This window comes from Chamaea fasciata, unplaced genomic scaffold, assembly GCF_029207755.1.
Source record: "Chamaea fasciata isolate MVZ Bird 193981 ecotype frontalis unplaced genomic scaffold, bChaFas1.0.hap1 SCAF_27, whole genome shotgun sequence".
Classification (NCBI taxonomy): Eukaryota; Metazoa; Chordata; class Aves; order Passeriformes; family Sylviidae; genus Chamaea; species Chamaea fasciata.
This window is the reverse complement of record NW_027094112.1, coordinates 3,371,889-3,386,985: the sequence shown is the minus strand read 5'-3', so window position 1 is coordinate 3,386,985 and position 15,097 is coordinate 3,371,889. Positions and strand designations below refer to the sequence as shown.

Here is a 15,097-nt window from a genome sequence, read left to right as displayed (position 1 = left end):
TTCTGCGCCTCGGGAAGGTTCGGTCTTGGGTGGGTGGGTGGGTGGGTGAGACGGGTCGCTTAGGCCACTGTCTGCATGTGGGGTAGGGCCGGGGCAACCTCACAGACTCCACTGTCCCCTGAAGACCCTGCTGGCACAGGGTACAGTGGGTCCTGGCTCTGGGGCAACGTCCCCACTCGATGCCTCCTGTGCCCAGCCACAAGTGATGCAGCCACCCTGTCCCTTCAGTCTAGCATGTGTGTTTTTAATGGAGACCCATCAAATTCATGAATCAGAGTGGAGAAGCAGTGGGCTATGTCCTGGACCCACAGAAACAGATGGTTCTCTTGCCAGGGTTGTGCAGGAGAAGGCAGCAGCATGGGGAGCAAGGAAGAGTTTGGGTGATTTTCTATCCCAGCATCTCATCCTTTCTACGTCACATCCACACGTGGATGCAGCAAAGCTCCTTCAGCAACCATGGGCTCCAGCTGACGAAGTACTGCTGGGGCTCAGACCACTGAGGAAGAGAGGACTGAGCCATGGCCCTCTGTCCCAGGGTCGAGAAAGTCTCCCCTTGTCCTGTAGCGCCGAAAGTGCCCTGTGAATAGTCCTCTGTTCCTGTGCTAGAGGGACAGGCCATAGGTGTCAGAACAGTACTCCAGGTAGTCAAACGCCTTGATGGGGAACGTCACAGCACTCCACTTCTTGAACCTCCTCTTCTCTGCTGGTGTCTCCACCACAAAGTTTTTGATGCAGAGCATAGGCAGCTTCACCTGCCGGTACAGCATCTCCATCCCCCAGTCCTGTGTGGGCAGGGAGGGGACAGTTACCCAACACACACACAGTGTCCCCAGGCTGCAGGACCACACACACAGGGATGGGGCAGTTCCTTGCTCCCAAAGCATGTCCCTCCTTTGGAGACAGCCTGTGTCCATGTCCTGCAGCACACACATGACACAGGCATGTGCAGCTGTGAGTTGGGGCACAAGGCACAGCCCTTCCTGTCCCTCCAGCTCTGACTGGGCTGCAGACACGGGAGAGTTGTGGTGCTCACCTGGCTGCAGGCTTTGCAGGAGATACGGCAGCCGGGCTCCCAGTCCTTGAAAGCCCGCTGGAACTGTATTTTCCCAGAGGAAGCTCTGTAATACGACCTGGAAGGAAGAGGCCACCAGACAGTAAGGATGACAGTCCAGGGGACACAAACAGGGCAGCACAGGTGCTCCCGTAGTCAAACAAAGTTCCTGCAATCTCACTGTACCAAGACCCCTGAGAAAGAGCTGTTAGCAGGCTGGTGCTACCCTTGCCCATCTGCCTGCTCAACCCTGCCCACGTGAGACTCCTACCCAAACTGGGGGTTGATGTTGACGTGGTGCATGCCCTCCACCGTGCGGATGTCGCTGCCATGGCACACGGCCGTGTTGCAGTTGACACAGTACAGGCAAACAGCGTCTGGGGCATGCAGCTGCCGCCGCTCGCTGATCCTGGCCTCCTTCATCAGCCAGCTGGCCACGGCCACCCGCTGCAGCTCCTGGATCTGTGGGGGACAGGGCTCAGCACAGGACTGCAGGCAAGGTCAGATGGCAGACACAGCAACACCCATGGCTACCAAGGGATGCATCATCCCAGGAGCACAAGCCACAGGGCAGGACAAGGAGGGACATGCTGTCCCATGCCCCTCACATGACCCCATCCCAGGAGCCGGTGCTTCTCTGAGACAGAGCAGGCAGCCAAATGCAGGGTGCAGAGGGGGGCAAGAGGTGCCAGGCCCTGCCAGTGCCCACAGCAGCACCCAGGACTCACCTTTTGGCAGTACTCCTGCTCAGGCATGGCTTGCACTGCCTGAATCGCCCTCTTCATGAGCTCCACCAGGTCCTCATTGAGCAGCTCTCGGGTCACCTCTCTGCTGTTGGCTTTGGCAAGGACAGAGTAAACACTGTTTTCAGCACGGGCACGGCCCCGGGCCTGCAGGGCGAGGTCCAAACGTTGCAGTCAGTAGAACAGGGACACAGCCCACCCTTCTGTGCTCCCCTGTGAGGATGGAGCCACCTCCACCCTCCCCTGTGCCTTGCCAAGGAGATGTTCTGCCAGGGGCTGGGCTCATCCCCAAGGGGCTGCCTGCAGGGAATGCAAGAGCCCCCATGTCCCACCCCCACAGCTTCGGGTGATCCTGGTAGGGCCAGAGGGAGCCTGGACAGCACCTGCATCATGGCGATCTCATTGGTCATCAGCCCATAGCGGACCACGATGTTGCACTCGGGGATGTCCAGGCCCTCCTCAGCCACGCTGGTGGAGAAGAGCAGGTTGAGGGCTCCCTCACGGAACTGCTTGATCACATCCTGCTGCTCATTCTGGGGAGACAAGGGGGGTGGGGTGATGCTTCAGTGGCTGTGTAGGGCTCTGAGGCCTGGGCAGCACTCACAACACCCCCAAAATGTGCAGACTGGGGTCAGTCCAGGTCATGCCCACCCTTCACTCACCTGTGTCATGTGCCTGGTCTGGTTGCTGTAGCCAGCACCGGTGAGGACGGCGGCCCTGATGTGTTGCCCGCGGAGCGTGGCCGTGGTCTGCAGCCAGCTGAGCAAGCTGTGGGCACTCTGCCTTGTATTGGTGAAGACGATGCCACGAGAAGTGCCCAGGGGCTGAAAGTGCTCAAGCAGGAGCCCCTCCAGCTTGCTCAGCTTGGGGTTCTCATAGCGCTGGTCCCCAGCAAGTGCCTGCAGGCTCGTTCTGTTCTCTGTACAGGTGAGCAGGGTGTCAGGGACACTCCTTGCACCTAAAATGCAGACAGCATCACCCCCCTCCAGGCCCTTCTGTTACCCTCAAACGTGGCAGTGAGGAACTGTTCAGTGGGGTCCTTCTTATCCCTCTCAGCGCTGTAGAACTGCTGGAGGCACTGGAAGGCGTCGACCATCCGCACGCTGTCCTTGATCAGCAAAGCGTCGTTGTACTTGCGCAGGTGCAGGGCACACACCCGTGTCTTGCGACAAAACGTCTCTGCAGCTGGTGGGGGCAGGGGACACCACAGTCACAGCCCGTCCCCGCGGCTCAGCCCTGCCACACCCACACTGCCACACCCTCACCTCTCTTCTCCAGCTCCACAATGCGCTGCTCGTAAATCTGCGTGCCGAAGTCCCGTGAGAGATCAGGCTTCTGCATGAACTGGTGGATCTGCATCATCACCTTCTTCAGCTGCTCACCAAAGGGGTCCTGGGAGCAGGGAGGGGCTCAGGACCCAGGAATTGTGGCTGTTTGCATGGTGGGACCCAGACAGTTGCAGGATCCCCCGGCACCAAAGCTCTGGGTCAACTGATTTCTGCCAGTGGCCTGAGCAAAGTGGATGAAGGGACACAGCCCCTCATCCAGCAGGGCTTGGGGGGGGTCTCATCTTCCACCCAGTGCGCAGCCCCACAGCTCTGAGCAGCTGTCCCTCACCTGCACTCTCTCCTGGCACAGGTCATACTGCTTCTTCGGTTGGGGGACATGGCTCTGCAAGTGCTGTGCCTCATCCTGCAGCGATGTGATCTTCTCAGAGTCCAGGTTGGCACAGATCTGAGAAGGAAAGACCCTGCTTTCTCCCTGAGCCCAGCTGCTCAGGACAATGCAGCACGTGGTGCTTGCTGGCAACCTGGTGAGCTTGGGGATGACTCCTCTGGGCTGCCCAGCACCCACACACCTGGGCATCAACCCGCATCCCAAGGGACACCCTGCTGAAACCCAGGGCAAGCTGTGCTGAACCAGGACAGGGGGCACAGGACGCACCTGTAGGATGTGCTCTACAGCCCCCTCAAAAGATGTTTGCCCCCCAGTGCCAGGGGATGCCGTCAGCCCCAGGACCTGTGGCAGGTCTTGCTCCCCACTGAGCTTGCGCTGAAGGTATCTCAGCATGATCTTGTTGTAAACGGCGTCCTTGTGCGTGTGGTGGCACTCGTCTATCACCAGCAGTGAGAAATCTGCTCTGGGCCAGGGAGGGGAGCGGGGTGAGATGGTTGCTCAGCTGGGGGCTCAGCCACAGCTGTGGGGCCAGCAGTATACGCAGCCTGGTGCCCACCTGTCAGCTCCACACGCGTGTCCTCCTCCGTGCTGACCAGGGCGTTCTGCAGAATCTGGGCTGTGCAGATGACAACATCGCTCTTCTTCACCAGGTCGACGAAGAAGGTTTTGTGGCTGGTGTCCCCACTGATGGACGTCACTTTGAAGGTGTCCTGCAGTGCGTGGAACTCCTTCTCGGTATGCTGGTCCACCAGGTGCACCTGTGCCCACAGGACCACGCTCAGCAACCGGCCAGAACCACCACCCGTGGCTCCCGCGGTCCTGGGGCAGGGCAGCACCTTGTTGACAAGCACGGCCACCTTGCCGCCCCGCCGGCTCTCCAGGTGCCGCCGGCAGACGTGGACGGCCACGCGGGTCTTCCCGGCGCCCGTGGGCAGCCAAACGATGCAGTTGCGGCCGCGCAGGGCCGGGGCCGCCGCCTCCCGCTGGTACCCCCGGAGCTCCATTCCCCGCCGCTCCGTGTCCCGCAGCCGCCGCAGCCGACACCGGCCAGAAACGAAACTGGAGGCGGAGCGTCCGCCCGGTCCCGGCGGGGAGGGGCACGGGGAGGGCCCAGCAAGGGGGGACCACGCCGGCCGCGCTGGGGCCAACTGAGCCGAGCCGAACTGAGCCGAGCCGCCCGGCCCGGGGAGCCGCCGGGAGCCCCGGCTGCCGAATGGAATCGAAACCAAAACCGAGTGGAGCTCCCACGGAACCCCGCACCCAGACGGCCCCTGCACCCCGGCCTGTCCGGGACCCCAGAGCAGCACCGTGCACCCCAACCAACCCCCGCACCCCAATTCTGCCCAGTGCACCCCAACCCATCCACGGGCATCTTCACATTCTCCCATCCCGAGCTGTTCCTGTTCCCCTCCCCAATACCCTCCCGAACATCCCAGGTTGTCCCCCTGCCTACCATGCTGAGGTAAGCCCCAAGGATGGAGCTGGGGCTGCACAAGGACATTTATTAAAAAACAAAACAAACAAACCAACGAAAACACCAGTCAAGTGGAATGGGGGAGTGGGGCCCAGAGAAAGGGGTGGGGGGCACAAGGAGGGGGCAGCAAAGGGGGAGACGAGCAGAGGTGGCTGCCAGCCAGTGCAGAGCAGGGAGCAGAGGCCAGCACAGCACCGGGCAGCCACCCTCCCTGGCACTCAGAGGGGCAGGACTGGGGCTGGCAGCCCCCCACCGCCCAGCTGGCAGCAGGGACAGGCAGGGAGGATGGACAGGCAGGGAAGGCAGACCTGCCCGGGGGGAGGGAAGAGCTGACAGAGGCAGCAGGAGCTGGGTGTGCAGGGCAGAGCCCCCTGCCCAGCAGGACCCCGGCCCAGGAGCAGCACCGCTGCGGGCAGCGTAGGGCTGACCCCGCCGTACATTCAGTGTGAGGGGTAGGGGCTGCCTGTACGTGGACGGAGCAGAAACCAAAGCACTTGTGTGCCCCTGCCCTGTCACAGGGAGTCAGGGCAGAAGGCACGATCCCAGGTAAGGGGGATGCACAAGGGTCAGGGGGCTCCCCCTCCCCGGGCAGAGGCAGGAGCTCAGTGCTGTCCCTGCCCTGGGAAGATCCTGATGAAGCAGCTCCAGCCTCACCCCCATTCCCTAGGGGAGGCAGCCAGAGCACCTCAGGGATAAAAGCACCAGTCCCCCAGCCCCTGCGGCTCCCCAAGAAGGAAAGCCCAGCTCCCCAGGCTGCTCAGCAGCACCAATCCCTCCAGCAGGTCCTACCAACAGAGAGAATGGGGCTGGATCCCACAGGAGCCCTGTCCCTCCCATGGGAGGGCCAGTAGCCACAGCAGGTCTAGGCCAGCCCCCACTACTTGTCGATGAGCCCCCCCTCCTTGAGCTTGAAGTAGAAGAACTTCTCGAGGGTGTTGGCACACTTGCAGTAGTCGCTGTCGGGCGGGTTGTACTCGCGGCAGTTGGTGATGATGCGCTGCAGGTCAGCGATGAACAGCTTCTTCGTAACATAGTAGCGATTCTTCAGGCGCTCCGTCATGGTCTTCAGGTCTGAGGGTGGGGAAGGGTCAGGAGCCCTCCCCAGGTCTCTGCAACCCCGAGCCACTGAGCTGGACACTAACCAGGGGTCCCAACTCATCCCTCTCCCACTCTGGACTATCACAAGGCTCTCACCACCCCATAAATGAGTCCCCAGCAGACCCCACAATTAATGTGGGGTCCTCAGCTCCTTCTTCTGCAATCCTGTCCTGGGGGGCTGGACACGGCAACCTACCAATGGGGAAGCGGATGATTTCATAGTAGTCTGGTGCCTCTGATTTCTTCACCGGCTCCATGAAAGGCCACGCACTGGGGTGCGTCTGGGGAGAAGTGGAGGGCAGTTGGAGCAATGAACACACAACCCTTGTTCACTCCACCACCCAGGGGTCCTGCTCCCCCCACACCTGGGTCACCCCCGCAGCCCCCAAAGGTAAAGCCCTGTACAACCCATCCCAAGGGAGGCAGCTCTGAGGGTTGTCAGGCGGACAGGCACCCCGGAGTGAGGGTCCTTTTTCTGCCCACACCTTGATCTGGGCCAGGAGGTTCTTCAGCATGTTGTAGAGCTGGTCCGGGTCCTTCAGCTCCTTCCTGCATGACAAAGCCAGTGGCCCATCAGCCTCTCTCCATTCCAGGGCCAGGAAAATGCCAAGACCGAGGCACAGCCTGAGCTGAGCCCCTAGCCCTGCTGCTGCAGGTCTACCCCACCCCCATGCAGCACTCACCCTTTCTCCTTCCCCAGTGGTTTCCATCCTGTCTCTCCTGGAAGACAAGTGTCAGTGTCACCATGTCTGCACTGCAACCATGGGGAGGGAGGACAGAGCCCTCCTGCCAGACCCCCTGCCAGGACTCACGGATGCCAGGGACGCTCTCGATGGGGATCTGCCGCACACCCTCCTTGAAGCAGGTCAGGCCTGGGTAGACTTTGCGGATCTGCGCCTGTTTCCTCTCAATCAGCTTCTTGATGATCTGCAGGGAATGGGGGTTGGAAGGGAACAGGTGAGTGGAGACTGCAGGATGCCCCAGGAAGCCACAACATGATGTGGGACCCCACAAACCCACCATGCAGGGCCAGAGACAACCCCGGCCAGTGTCAACACCACCAGTGCCCCCTTGCTGCCCTGCAAGTCTGCTCTCAGGGCCAGCACAGCCCCACATCTCTCCCCTGCTTTCAGGGGGAGGCTGGCAGTGCTCACCTACCCTCCTGCCCATCCCTGAGCCATACCTCTTTCTGCTTCTTGATGATGTGTGAAAGCTCAGTGTAGGGGATGCGGGGATTCAGCTCACACTCCATCAGGGTCGCCCCCTCGTAGTCCTTGATGTATCCCAGGTAGCGGCTCTTGGGGACCTTGATGTCCTTGGAAAATCCCTAGGAGAGAGGGGCAGGTGGGAGAGGGTTGGTGGGAGGGGGCAGGTGTGCAGCAGAGCTGGGGACAGCTCCCAGGGAAAGGAGCCCACCTGCTTTTTGAAGTAGCCAATGGCGTATTCGTCTGCATAGGTGAGGAAGTAGAGGATGTTGTGCTTGATGTGATACTCCTTCAGGTGGTTCATCAGGTGCGTCCCATAGCCCTTGGGGGAGTACCAAGTGAGACACGGACCCCCAGGAAGCCCCAGTTGGGATAAACAACCCCTCCCACCCATGGAAATGGCAGCTGGAAGATGCCATGAAGCAACTACCACTGTTGGGGCTGGCCAGTGCCAAGCAGGTCTGGCTGCCCAAGGGTCTGGGGCAGCCCTACACCAGAGAGACCATCCTGCCCACACCAGGCTTTGGGGGACACACATGCATGCCCATCTCCCTTCTCCCTGCCCTCACCTTCACTTGCTCATTGGAGGTGACAGCGCAGAAGACAATCTCCGTGAAGCCTTGAGTAGGGAACATGCGGAAGCAGATGCCCCCGATCACTCGTCCATCCTTGATCAGTGCCAGGGTCTTGTGCTTCCTGCAGGCAGCACGGCCGAGGGTGAGGGGAGCCCCCCACACCAGCCCCCTCGCACCCCCCAGCCACGCACGGGTCAAAGACGAGGCGAGTGATGTACTCCTTGGGCATGCGGGGCAGCTGGTGCGAGAAGACATTCTGCAGCCCCACCAGCCACATCAGGATCTTCTTGTTGGATTTCTGTGAGAGCGAGTTGCCGATAACGTGGAACTCGATGATGCCGCGGCGCTCCTCCAGCCGCGCCGTCTCATCCCGCGCCGCGTTGGCCGACAGCAGGCTGGTCTGGGGGCATGGGGGCGTCACTGGCCCTGCACACCCTCTGCTGCGGGAGCCCCACCCCACCCTGGCACACTGGGGAAGCAGCTCTGTGGGCCCTGGAGAGGACCAGAGCCACCCCAGCATCCACAGCCCATACCTCGGGGCCCAGCATGGCCGCAGGGTCCGTGATGGTCAGCATGACCTCGTTCACCAGCTCCATGGGGATGTCTCCCATGACACGGATCCGTTTGGCATCCTCCAGCGTCAGGCTCTCAGGTAGCTTCCGCTTCTCTCCTGGGATGGGAGCAGAGCGCCACGTCCAGTGCTGGGAGGGACCACAGAGAATTGCAGCTTTCTGGCATGGGCTCATGTGAGCTTACCTGGCAGGGGCTCTGGGGTGCTGGCATCCAGGCTGGCAGCTGAGCTGCTGCTGCTGAGCTTCTTGCTGAAGAGAGGAGTGGTGGGCACGGCAACAGTGCTAACCGCAGCTGCAACAGACCCATGGTGCCCCATGAGTGCTGGAAAATGCCTCCCCACACCACGGCAGCCCAGCCACTGCCATCACCACTCCTCAGCCACACCTTGACCCTTTATCCTACAGTCCCCAAACATGGGGAGCTGCTTACTGAAATACCTGGGCGAGACACTAGCTGGGCACCCTCTGCAGCTGGCACGGTGAAATCAGCCTCCCAGATTGGAGAGTTCTCACCGTAGATCTCCTCCTCCAGCATGGAGAGGAACCTGGAAGGGAGTGGCACATCAGCATGCAAGCATCCCAAAGAAGGAGTCCCCTCAGTGCTCCAGCAACCATCTCCACGCTGGGCACCTACTTGGGGAAGTGGGTGAGGATCAGCGTGCGCTTCTCCGGCACCAGCTTGTCCTTCTCTACCCGGAATTTCTCCAGCAGCTGCCGGCGTGTCACCGTGAAGATGGACTTGAGGAGGCTGCGCCCGAAGACGTGGGTGGTCTCATAGCGGGGCAGGCTGTCACAGCTCTGTGGCACATGGCAGTAGCACAGCCACCTGTGGGACAGGAAGGGGCTCTGGTGACAGGGCTGGAAAGAGAGATCCCAGAGCAACCATACCCCTCCTGGTACAATGCTCCTGGGAGCAGGGGCAAGAAGAGCAAGTGGATGAAGGGCACAGCTGACATTTAGAAGCACTGGCCCCAGTGGGTGCCTGATCTCCTAGTGGACTGATAGTCTGGGAGAGCTGGGGAGACTCCCAGGAGATAGACCCCAGGGTGGCTGGCTCAGTGGTCCCCTGCCCTCACCTGGTGTAGTTGACCTTGTAGGTGGCCACATCGTCATTCTGGGAGCGCTGACGGAACTGGGACGGTGTCTCCAGCTTCCAGTAGTTGAGGCACAGCAGGAACATCTTGGAGAGCTCATACATGGTCTGGCGCTCCTTGGGCGGCAAGTGGCTGAACTTGTACTGCACAAAATTCAGGACTCCCTGGGGAGAGCACGGGACAGTGGGAGGATGCTGGGAGGTGCTCCGGGTTCTTCCATGCTGCCTCCCAAAGAATGAGGGGTTCGTGCAAGAGCAACAGAACACAGGACAAGTCATCAGGACAGTGCACAAGCCTCACAGCAGCCTCACCTGCTCAATGTTTGGTTTCTCAAAGGGGGGGCTCCCCAGGGACCCCTCGACCACAGGCTGGCTCATCTGCAGGATGCACTTCCGCAGCAGCTACAAAGACACCATCAGACACAGTCAAAAGAGTCCTAGGAACCGGATTCTCCAGGAATGGTGGAGGTAGCTGACTGCTGCCATGGGGCTGCTCCAATTTCTACAGCCAGGAGGGCGCCGGTGTTGTCCTTGGAGCACACCCATTCATCCCCTAGGAACTGCCCCTCTAGGGAATTCAAGGCCAGGAGAGCAGCCCCTCCAGAACAGGGTCAGTGTTCCAGGTCTCTGGGCTGTGGGATCGTTCACAGCCCCAGGTTCAGTACCAGCTCCAACAGAGCACAAACAGTGGGACAGCAGCCCCCAGTCCCCCACACTGACCAGAGACTCTGCGCAAGTCCCCCCGTGAGTGAGGCAGCGAGACATGCACAGCCCCAGACATACCTTGAACAGGTAGAAATACACCTGCTTGGTGTCTGTGTCCTCCTCCTTGTGCACTGACATGAAGAGGTTCTCCACATCCACCACCATGCCCAGCAGTCGGTTGATCTCTTCCTCCGAGACGTTCTCCAGGTGGGACACGTGGTCCGCTGTGCCAGGGAGAAAGCCACAGTGAGACCGAGGGATCAGCACCGCTCTCCCTGCCCAGGAGGTCCCACAGGAGCTACCCAGTGCATGGCCACAGCTCCGGCACGGCTCGCTCAGGTTGGTCACAGGCTGCTGTAGGTCCATTCGAGGGGCTGTGGGGGGGTTGGGGTTCTTCCAGCCATTGCACTTGCAGGCGTCATTGGCCTGGGATGAGGGACAGGAGGGGTCATTACAGTGGCCCACATACTGCCAAGCACTGAGGCTACAGCCTTCTGTGGCCAAAGGATTTCCCCGGCTCGCACCTACCCCTTTTCACCCAGCCCAGCTTTTCTCAGCCTCCACCCTGCATCACCCACCATCCCAACACTCCTCCAGGACTCTCTCCCAGGACTCTGCAGCCCCTGCCCAGTGACATCCCTGCGCCTCCCTTGGATAACTCAGCACTCTCTTCCTGCACTCAGCCTGCCATCCCTGTCCTGCATTCCATGTGCATCCCAGTATCCCATCCCGCATCCTTTGTCCATGTATTCCTTGCACTCATCCTCCTGCATCCCCTAAATTCCCCTTCTACACCCATAAACGTCCTTACAACTCCCCGCTGCATCCCCAACTAGGGTCAGCACCCTCGTCCTTCATCCCTCACTCACGCACAGCACTGAACCCACACTCCTGCATCCCCTGCACCCCCTCCTGCACCCCCCACCCATGCCCGTCCTCGCATCTCCCATTCATGCACAGCCTTGAACGCCACCTCCTGCCCTCCCTGCGCTCCCGCTCCCGCTGTCCCCCACCTTGCAAGCCGAGAAGACCCCCAGCTTCTCCAGCTTCTTCCCGCGGGGGAACCCCCGCACCTGTGCCTTGCGCTGGCTCGCCCGCTGCTGCTGGCTCAGCCCGGGTCGTGCCGGGTCGCTGGATCCCGCTCCTCCAGCCGTGACCCCGCTCGCCCCCGCCGTTCCCGTTCCCGGGCCCGGCGGGGGCCGCCCGGGCTGCGCGGCCTCCGGCTCCGCCATGCCGGGCCCGGCGTGCGCCCCGCGCTCACTGCGCCTGCGCGCCGGGAACGCCGGGATCCGTAGTCCGCGGTCCAGGGGAGGAGCGGCCGGGGATCCCGGGACGGAGCTCCCGGGGCCGCTTCGCGTCACCCGCTGTCCCGAACGGGAGCACAGCTCCTACTCGGGACTGCGGGCGGCGTGAACCGTCCAGAGAGGATCGAGGTTCGGTCATGACGACCCACCGCGACAGCCCCTCACGGGGCGATGCCGAGCCGTCGGCGCCCGGAGGAGCCCTCCCACCCCTCCGGTAACCGCTACCGCTCCCGGTCCGGCGGCGCACGGCGCGCTCCGCACTCCGCGGACTCCCGCAAATATGGAGCACGGTCACGCCCTCTTCCCCAAATGCGGTGTGTGACCCGCCCTCCGCCTTCTCGCAGCCGGCACGGAGTGCGGCCAAGCGCCCGGCGCGGAGCGTGGCCGCGCCTCCCGGCCGGTTCCAATGAACCGGCTCCGCCCGCATGGCCATTTAGGAGAGGCCGCGCCCACTCCCACCGTGCGGGGCGCGGCTTAGCGTCTGGCTGGTGCGGGGAGCTGCGGGCAGCGCCTGGAAGGTGCCAGCAGTGGCCGGCACGGGGGAGGCGGGCCCCGCACGGGAGTCTTCCAGCACTATCCCAAAGATGGGAGTCAATTGTCCGAAGGCTACCCAGGGGGATGCTCAGGACCTCCCGGAGATTCTCAGTGCTGCACATGGCCTGGAGCCCCTCGCCCAACCTCTCCTGCCAGCGCAGAGCTGGGGAGAGGTGCCAGGGACATGCCCGGTGCCAGCACAGCCCGGTTCTCCACCCTGCCATCGCGCTGCCCGGGCACAGCAGGAGCGTTGCAAAACACAGGGCTGGGCAAGACCAGAAATACCAAAACCACACAAAGAAAAGTTAGGAATATTTATTACATATCAAAAAAAGCCGCATATTTTGGGCAGACACCACCCGGCGGGCCATCGCGCAGTCCCAGCGCGGTCCCGCTCTGCGGCCAGCAGCTGCCCCCGTAGCCAGGCTCAGCCTGGTCCCCGTCGCTCCTCTTCATGCCTTGGCCCGCTCAGCTCCCTCCTCAGTGTTGCCAGCTGCCTGTGCCACCGCCGGCCCCATCTGGATGGGCACGTTTCTCTCGGGAGCAGCCGGCAGTGCCAGCTTGGGCGCCTCGATGCGGAGCTGCCCATCCTTGGACAGGGAGCAGGTCAGCGCTTCGGCGTCCACCTCCTCGGGCACGTCCCACTCCCGCTTCAGCACCTCGTACTTGTAGGAGAAGGAGCCCTTCTCGTCTGTGCTCTGCGTCTCCTTCTGCCCCACCAGCACCACCTTCCTGCCCACCACCTTCACTGACAGCTGCTCGGGTGCAAAGTCCTTCACGTCCTGGCAGACAGAGAAGCCGTCCCCAGAGCCCTGGGTCAGGGCTGCGCTGGTGCTCGATGCACGGTCTGCGGTGATGCCGAGCCGCCCGGGGCTGCTCCCACTGGTCAGGTACTGCTCGACGCTGCTCATGAACTCCCGAGCCCTCTCCATCTCCAGCCGCATCTCCCGCTCCAGCTCGGCGAAGAGGGTGCCTGGATGTGGCCAGAGAGTGCGGACAGGTCCCAGCCAGGGGAACAGCGAGCTGGACATGGGCGGCATAAAGTGCAGGCGGCAAAACATCTCTGCTCCCAACGAGGGCTCCTGGTTGTGCTGCAGTTCTGCTCAGTGCAGTGGCTGGAGCGGTGCTGGGCTGGGGCAGGAGAGCAGGGGATTTTATTCTCCCCTGGCCAGGGGTGTGTCCCTTCCAGAATGCTCTCTCCCCACGCACTCTCCTGGAGCCATCGCCTATTTTTGAGAGGCTGATTATCCACCAGCCAAAATAGCAGCGCCTGTTTCTGGGGACAAGTCACATGCCACAAATAGGGAGCCGCAGTCACTGCTGGGAGCTCAGGTTTCTGCAGAGCCATCGTGATGCAGCAGGGCCCATGGGGCCATAGCTGGGGGGCTACACAGCCCTTCCCTGGACCGGGGGGCTTGGTGGAGCCAGGCTCCATTGTGCCAGGAGCTCATCACTTCTGCCAATACAGGGACTAAGTCCCACCCCTAAAGTACATGTCCCATGTTATCTACTGCCAGGCATTTCCTGCACTTTCTGGGACCCCTCTCCGTGTTGGCCACCCCCATCCTGTTGTTTCATGGAAGGATGTCCTTTTCAGCTACGCTTAATCAATCTTTAAATTCCCTTATATCACTGTCCTGACCCTTCAGCACCCCACTTGGGCATTGGCCTACGGACTGACTTCTGGTCTCACCTGAGGGGGCCTCGCTGGGCAGAGATGGGAGGGAAATGGGCCATAGCTGAGGCTGGGGGGAGGCAGGGAGGAGACGAGCCCACACTCACTCCATGCCTGGGAAATGCAAAGGGCACAGATTTTTGGCAAGGGTGGCTCAGGCATCCCGCTCGGAGGCTGAGGTGATGCTACTAATTATAAGCCAGGAGAGCAGAGCCGTAATAGTCAGGGCGAAGGTATGCCGGGCACGACGTCAGCGCTGCCTCTCCTCACGGGTGAGTAACAAGAATTAGCTGGAACGGGCTGGAAAGAGCTGAGCCCTTCTCCCGAAGGTGACGTAATGTTCAGGACAAGGCCACGCCTCCGGGAAGCGGGTATAAAAGCCTCCGACGGCGGCAGCGGGGCAGAACGCTTCCAGACCACTGGAAAGGGGACAGAAGCAGCAGCAACAGCAGCAACAGCAACAGCAGCAGCGATGCTTTGCCGGATGCACCTCGCACCATTCGCCTCCAGCTCCCTGGCCAGCCGGCTGGGCACAGTGAGGACCCTCTGGCCACATGCAGAGACCATCTTCACCGAGCTGCAGCAGGAGATGGAGAAAGCTCGGGAGTTCATGAGCAGCTTCGAGCAGCTCCTGAGCAACCACGAAGCCATCGCCGCGGAGCGCACCCCGAGCACCAGCATGACCATGACCCAGGGCTCTGGGGACGGCTTCTCTGTCTGCCAGGACGTCAAGAACTTCGCTCCCGAGCAGCTGTCGGTGAAGATGGTGGGCAGGAAGGTGGTGCTGGTGGGGCAGAAGGAGACGCAGAGCACAGACGAGAAGGGCTCCTTCTCCTACAAGTACGAGGTGCTGAAGCGGGAGTGGGACGTGCCCGAGGAGGTGGACGCCGAAGCGCTGACCTGCTCCCTGTCCAAGGATGGGCAGCTCCGCATCGAGGCGCCCAAGCTGGCACTGCCGGCTGCTCCTGAGAGGAGTGTGCCCATCCAGGTCAGCCCTGCTGCCCCACAAACTGGACCAGCTTCTGAGGACGGAGCCACCAAGAAAGCCCAGGTGTAACAGGATGGGACCCGATGGCCACGGCAGGACCAGAGCAGACGGGAGCAAGTCTCGGGTTTAAGCCCAGACAAGCTTCATCGGCAATGATGTAATTTTTTTTCCACAATACTGGAATGCTTTTGTATCCAATAAAAATACTTTTGCATTGAATCTTCTTGTGTTCTCTGGGTGTTGTCTGATGGGGAGGCTGCGCCCTACTCTTGGTGCCAGAGGAGTGGGATGCACAGAGAGGGAAGAACCTCTCTTGCTTCTCAGGGCAGCAGAAAATGGGGCCAGTCAGCTGACCCAGATGGTTCTGTGAGGGAGGGGAGGGGATCTGGGAGCACTGTGCTGC

The 15,097-nt window shown here is 61.5% G+C and overlaps 4 protein-coding genes across 4 annotated transcripts; 1 reads left to right on the top strand and 3 right to left on the bottom strand.

Moving 5' to 3' along the window:
- Positions 1-228: 228 nt before the first annotated feature.
- On the bottom strand, positions 229-4,485 carry DHX58 (DExH-box helicase 58). The gene is made up of 12 exons (XM_066204948.1): positions 4,308-4,485; positions 4,028-4,229; positions 3,739-3,929; positions 3,412-3,528; positions 3,060-3,186; positions 2,797-2,979; positions 2,457-2,713; positions 2,178-2,327; positions 1,780-1,941; positions 1,323-1,513; positions 1,034-1,130; positions 229-782 (listed from the first exon to the last, which is right to left on the bottom strand). The coding sequence occupies exons 1-12, from the start codon at positions 4,473-4,475 to the stop codon at positions 603-605; spliced, it is 2,025 nt and encodes a 674-aa protein (XP_066061045.1). The 5' UTR covers positions 4,476-4,485; the 3' UTR covers positions 229-602.
- Positions 4,486-4,953: 468 nt separating this feature from the next.
- Positions 4,954-11,564, bottom strand: KAT2A (lysine acetyltransferase 2A). Its single transcript, XM_066205180.1, has 18 exons — positions 11,207-11,564; positions 10,496-10,619; positions 10,272-10,417; positions 9,801-9,890; positions 9,472-9,653; positions 9,030-9,221; positions 8,834-8,940; positions 8,580-8,687; positions 8,357-8,493; positions 8,015-8,223; positions 7,818-7,944; positions 7,460-7,570; positions 7,227-7,370; positions 6,856-6,970; positions 6,727-6,763; positions 6,529-6,592; positions 6,240-6,324; positions 4,954-6,016 (listed from the first exon to the last, which is right to left on the bottom strand). Exons 1-18 carry the CDS (start codon positions 11,423-11,425, stop codon positions 5,823-5,825), a joined length of 2,391 nt encoding a protein of 796 aa, XP_066061277.1. The 5' UTR covers positions 11,426-11,564; the 3' UTR covers positions 4,954-5,822.
- A 767-nt stretch (positions 11,565-12,331) lies between these two features.
- On the bottom strand, positions 12,332-13,199 carry LOC136301802 (heat shock protein 30C-like). Its single transcript, XM_066205013.1, has one exon. It carries the CDS (start codon positions 13,090-13,092, stop codon positions 12,484-12,486), a length of 609 nt encoding a protein of 202 aa, XP_066061110.1. The 5' UTR covers positions 13,093-13,199; the 3' UTR covers positions 12,332-12,483.
- A 784-nt stretch (positions 13,200-13,983) lies between these two features.
- HSPB9 (heat shock protein family B (small) member 9) lies at positions 13,984-14,913 on the top strand. The gene has a single exon (XM_066204999.1). It carries the CDS (start codon positions 14,044-14,046, stop codon positions 14,761-14,763), a length of 720 nt encoding a protein of 239 aa, XP_066061096.1. The 5' UTR covers positions 13,984-14,043; the 3' UTR covers positions 14,764-14,913.
- Positions 14,914-15,097: the final 184 nt, after the last annotated feature.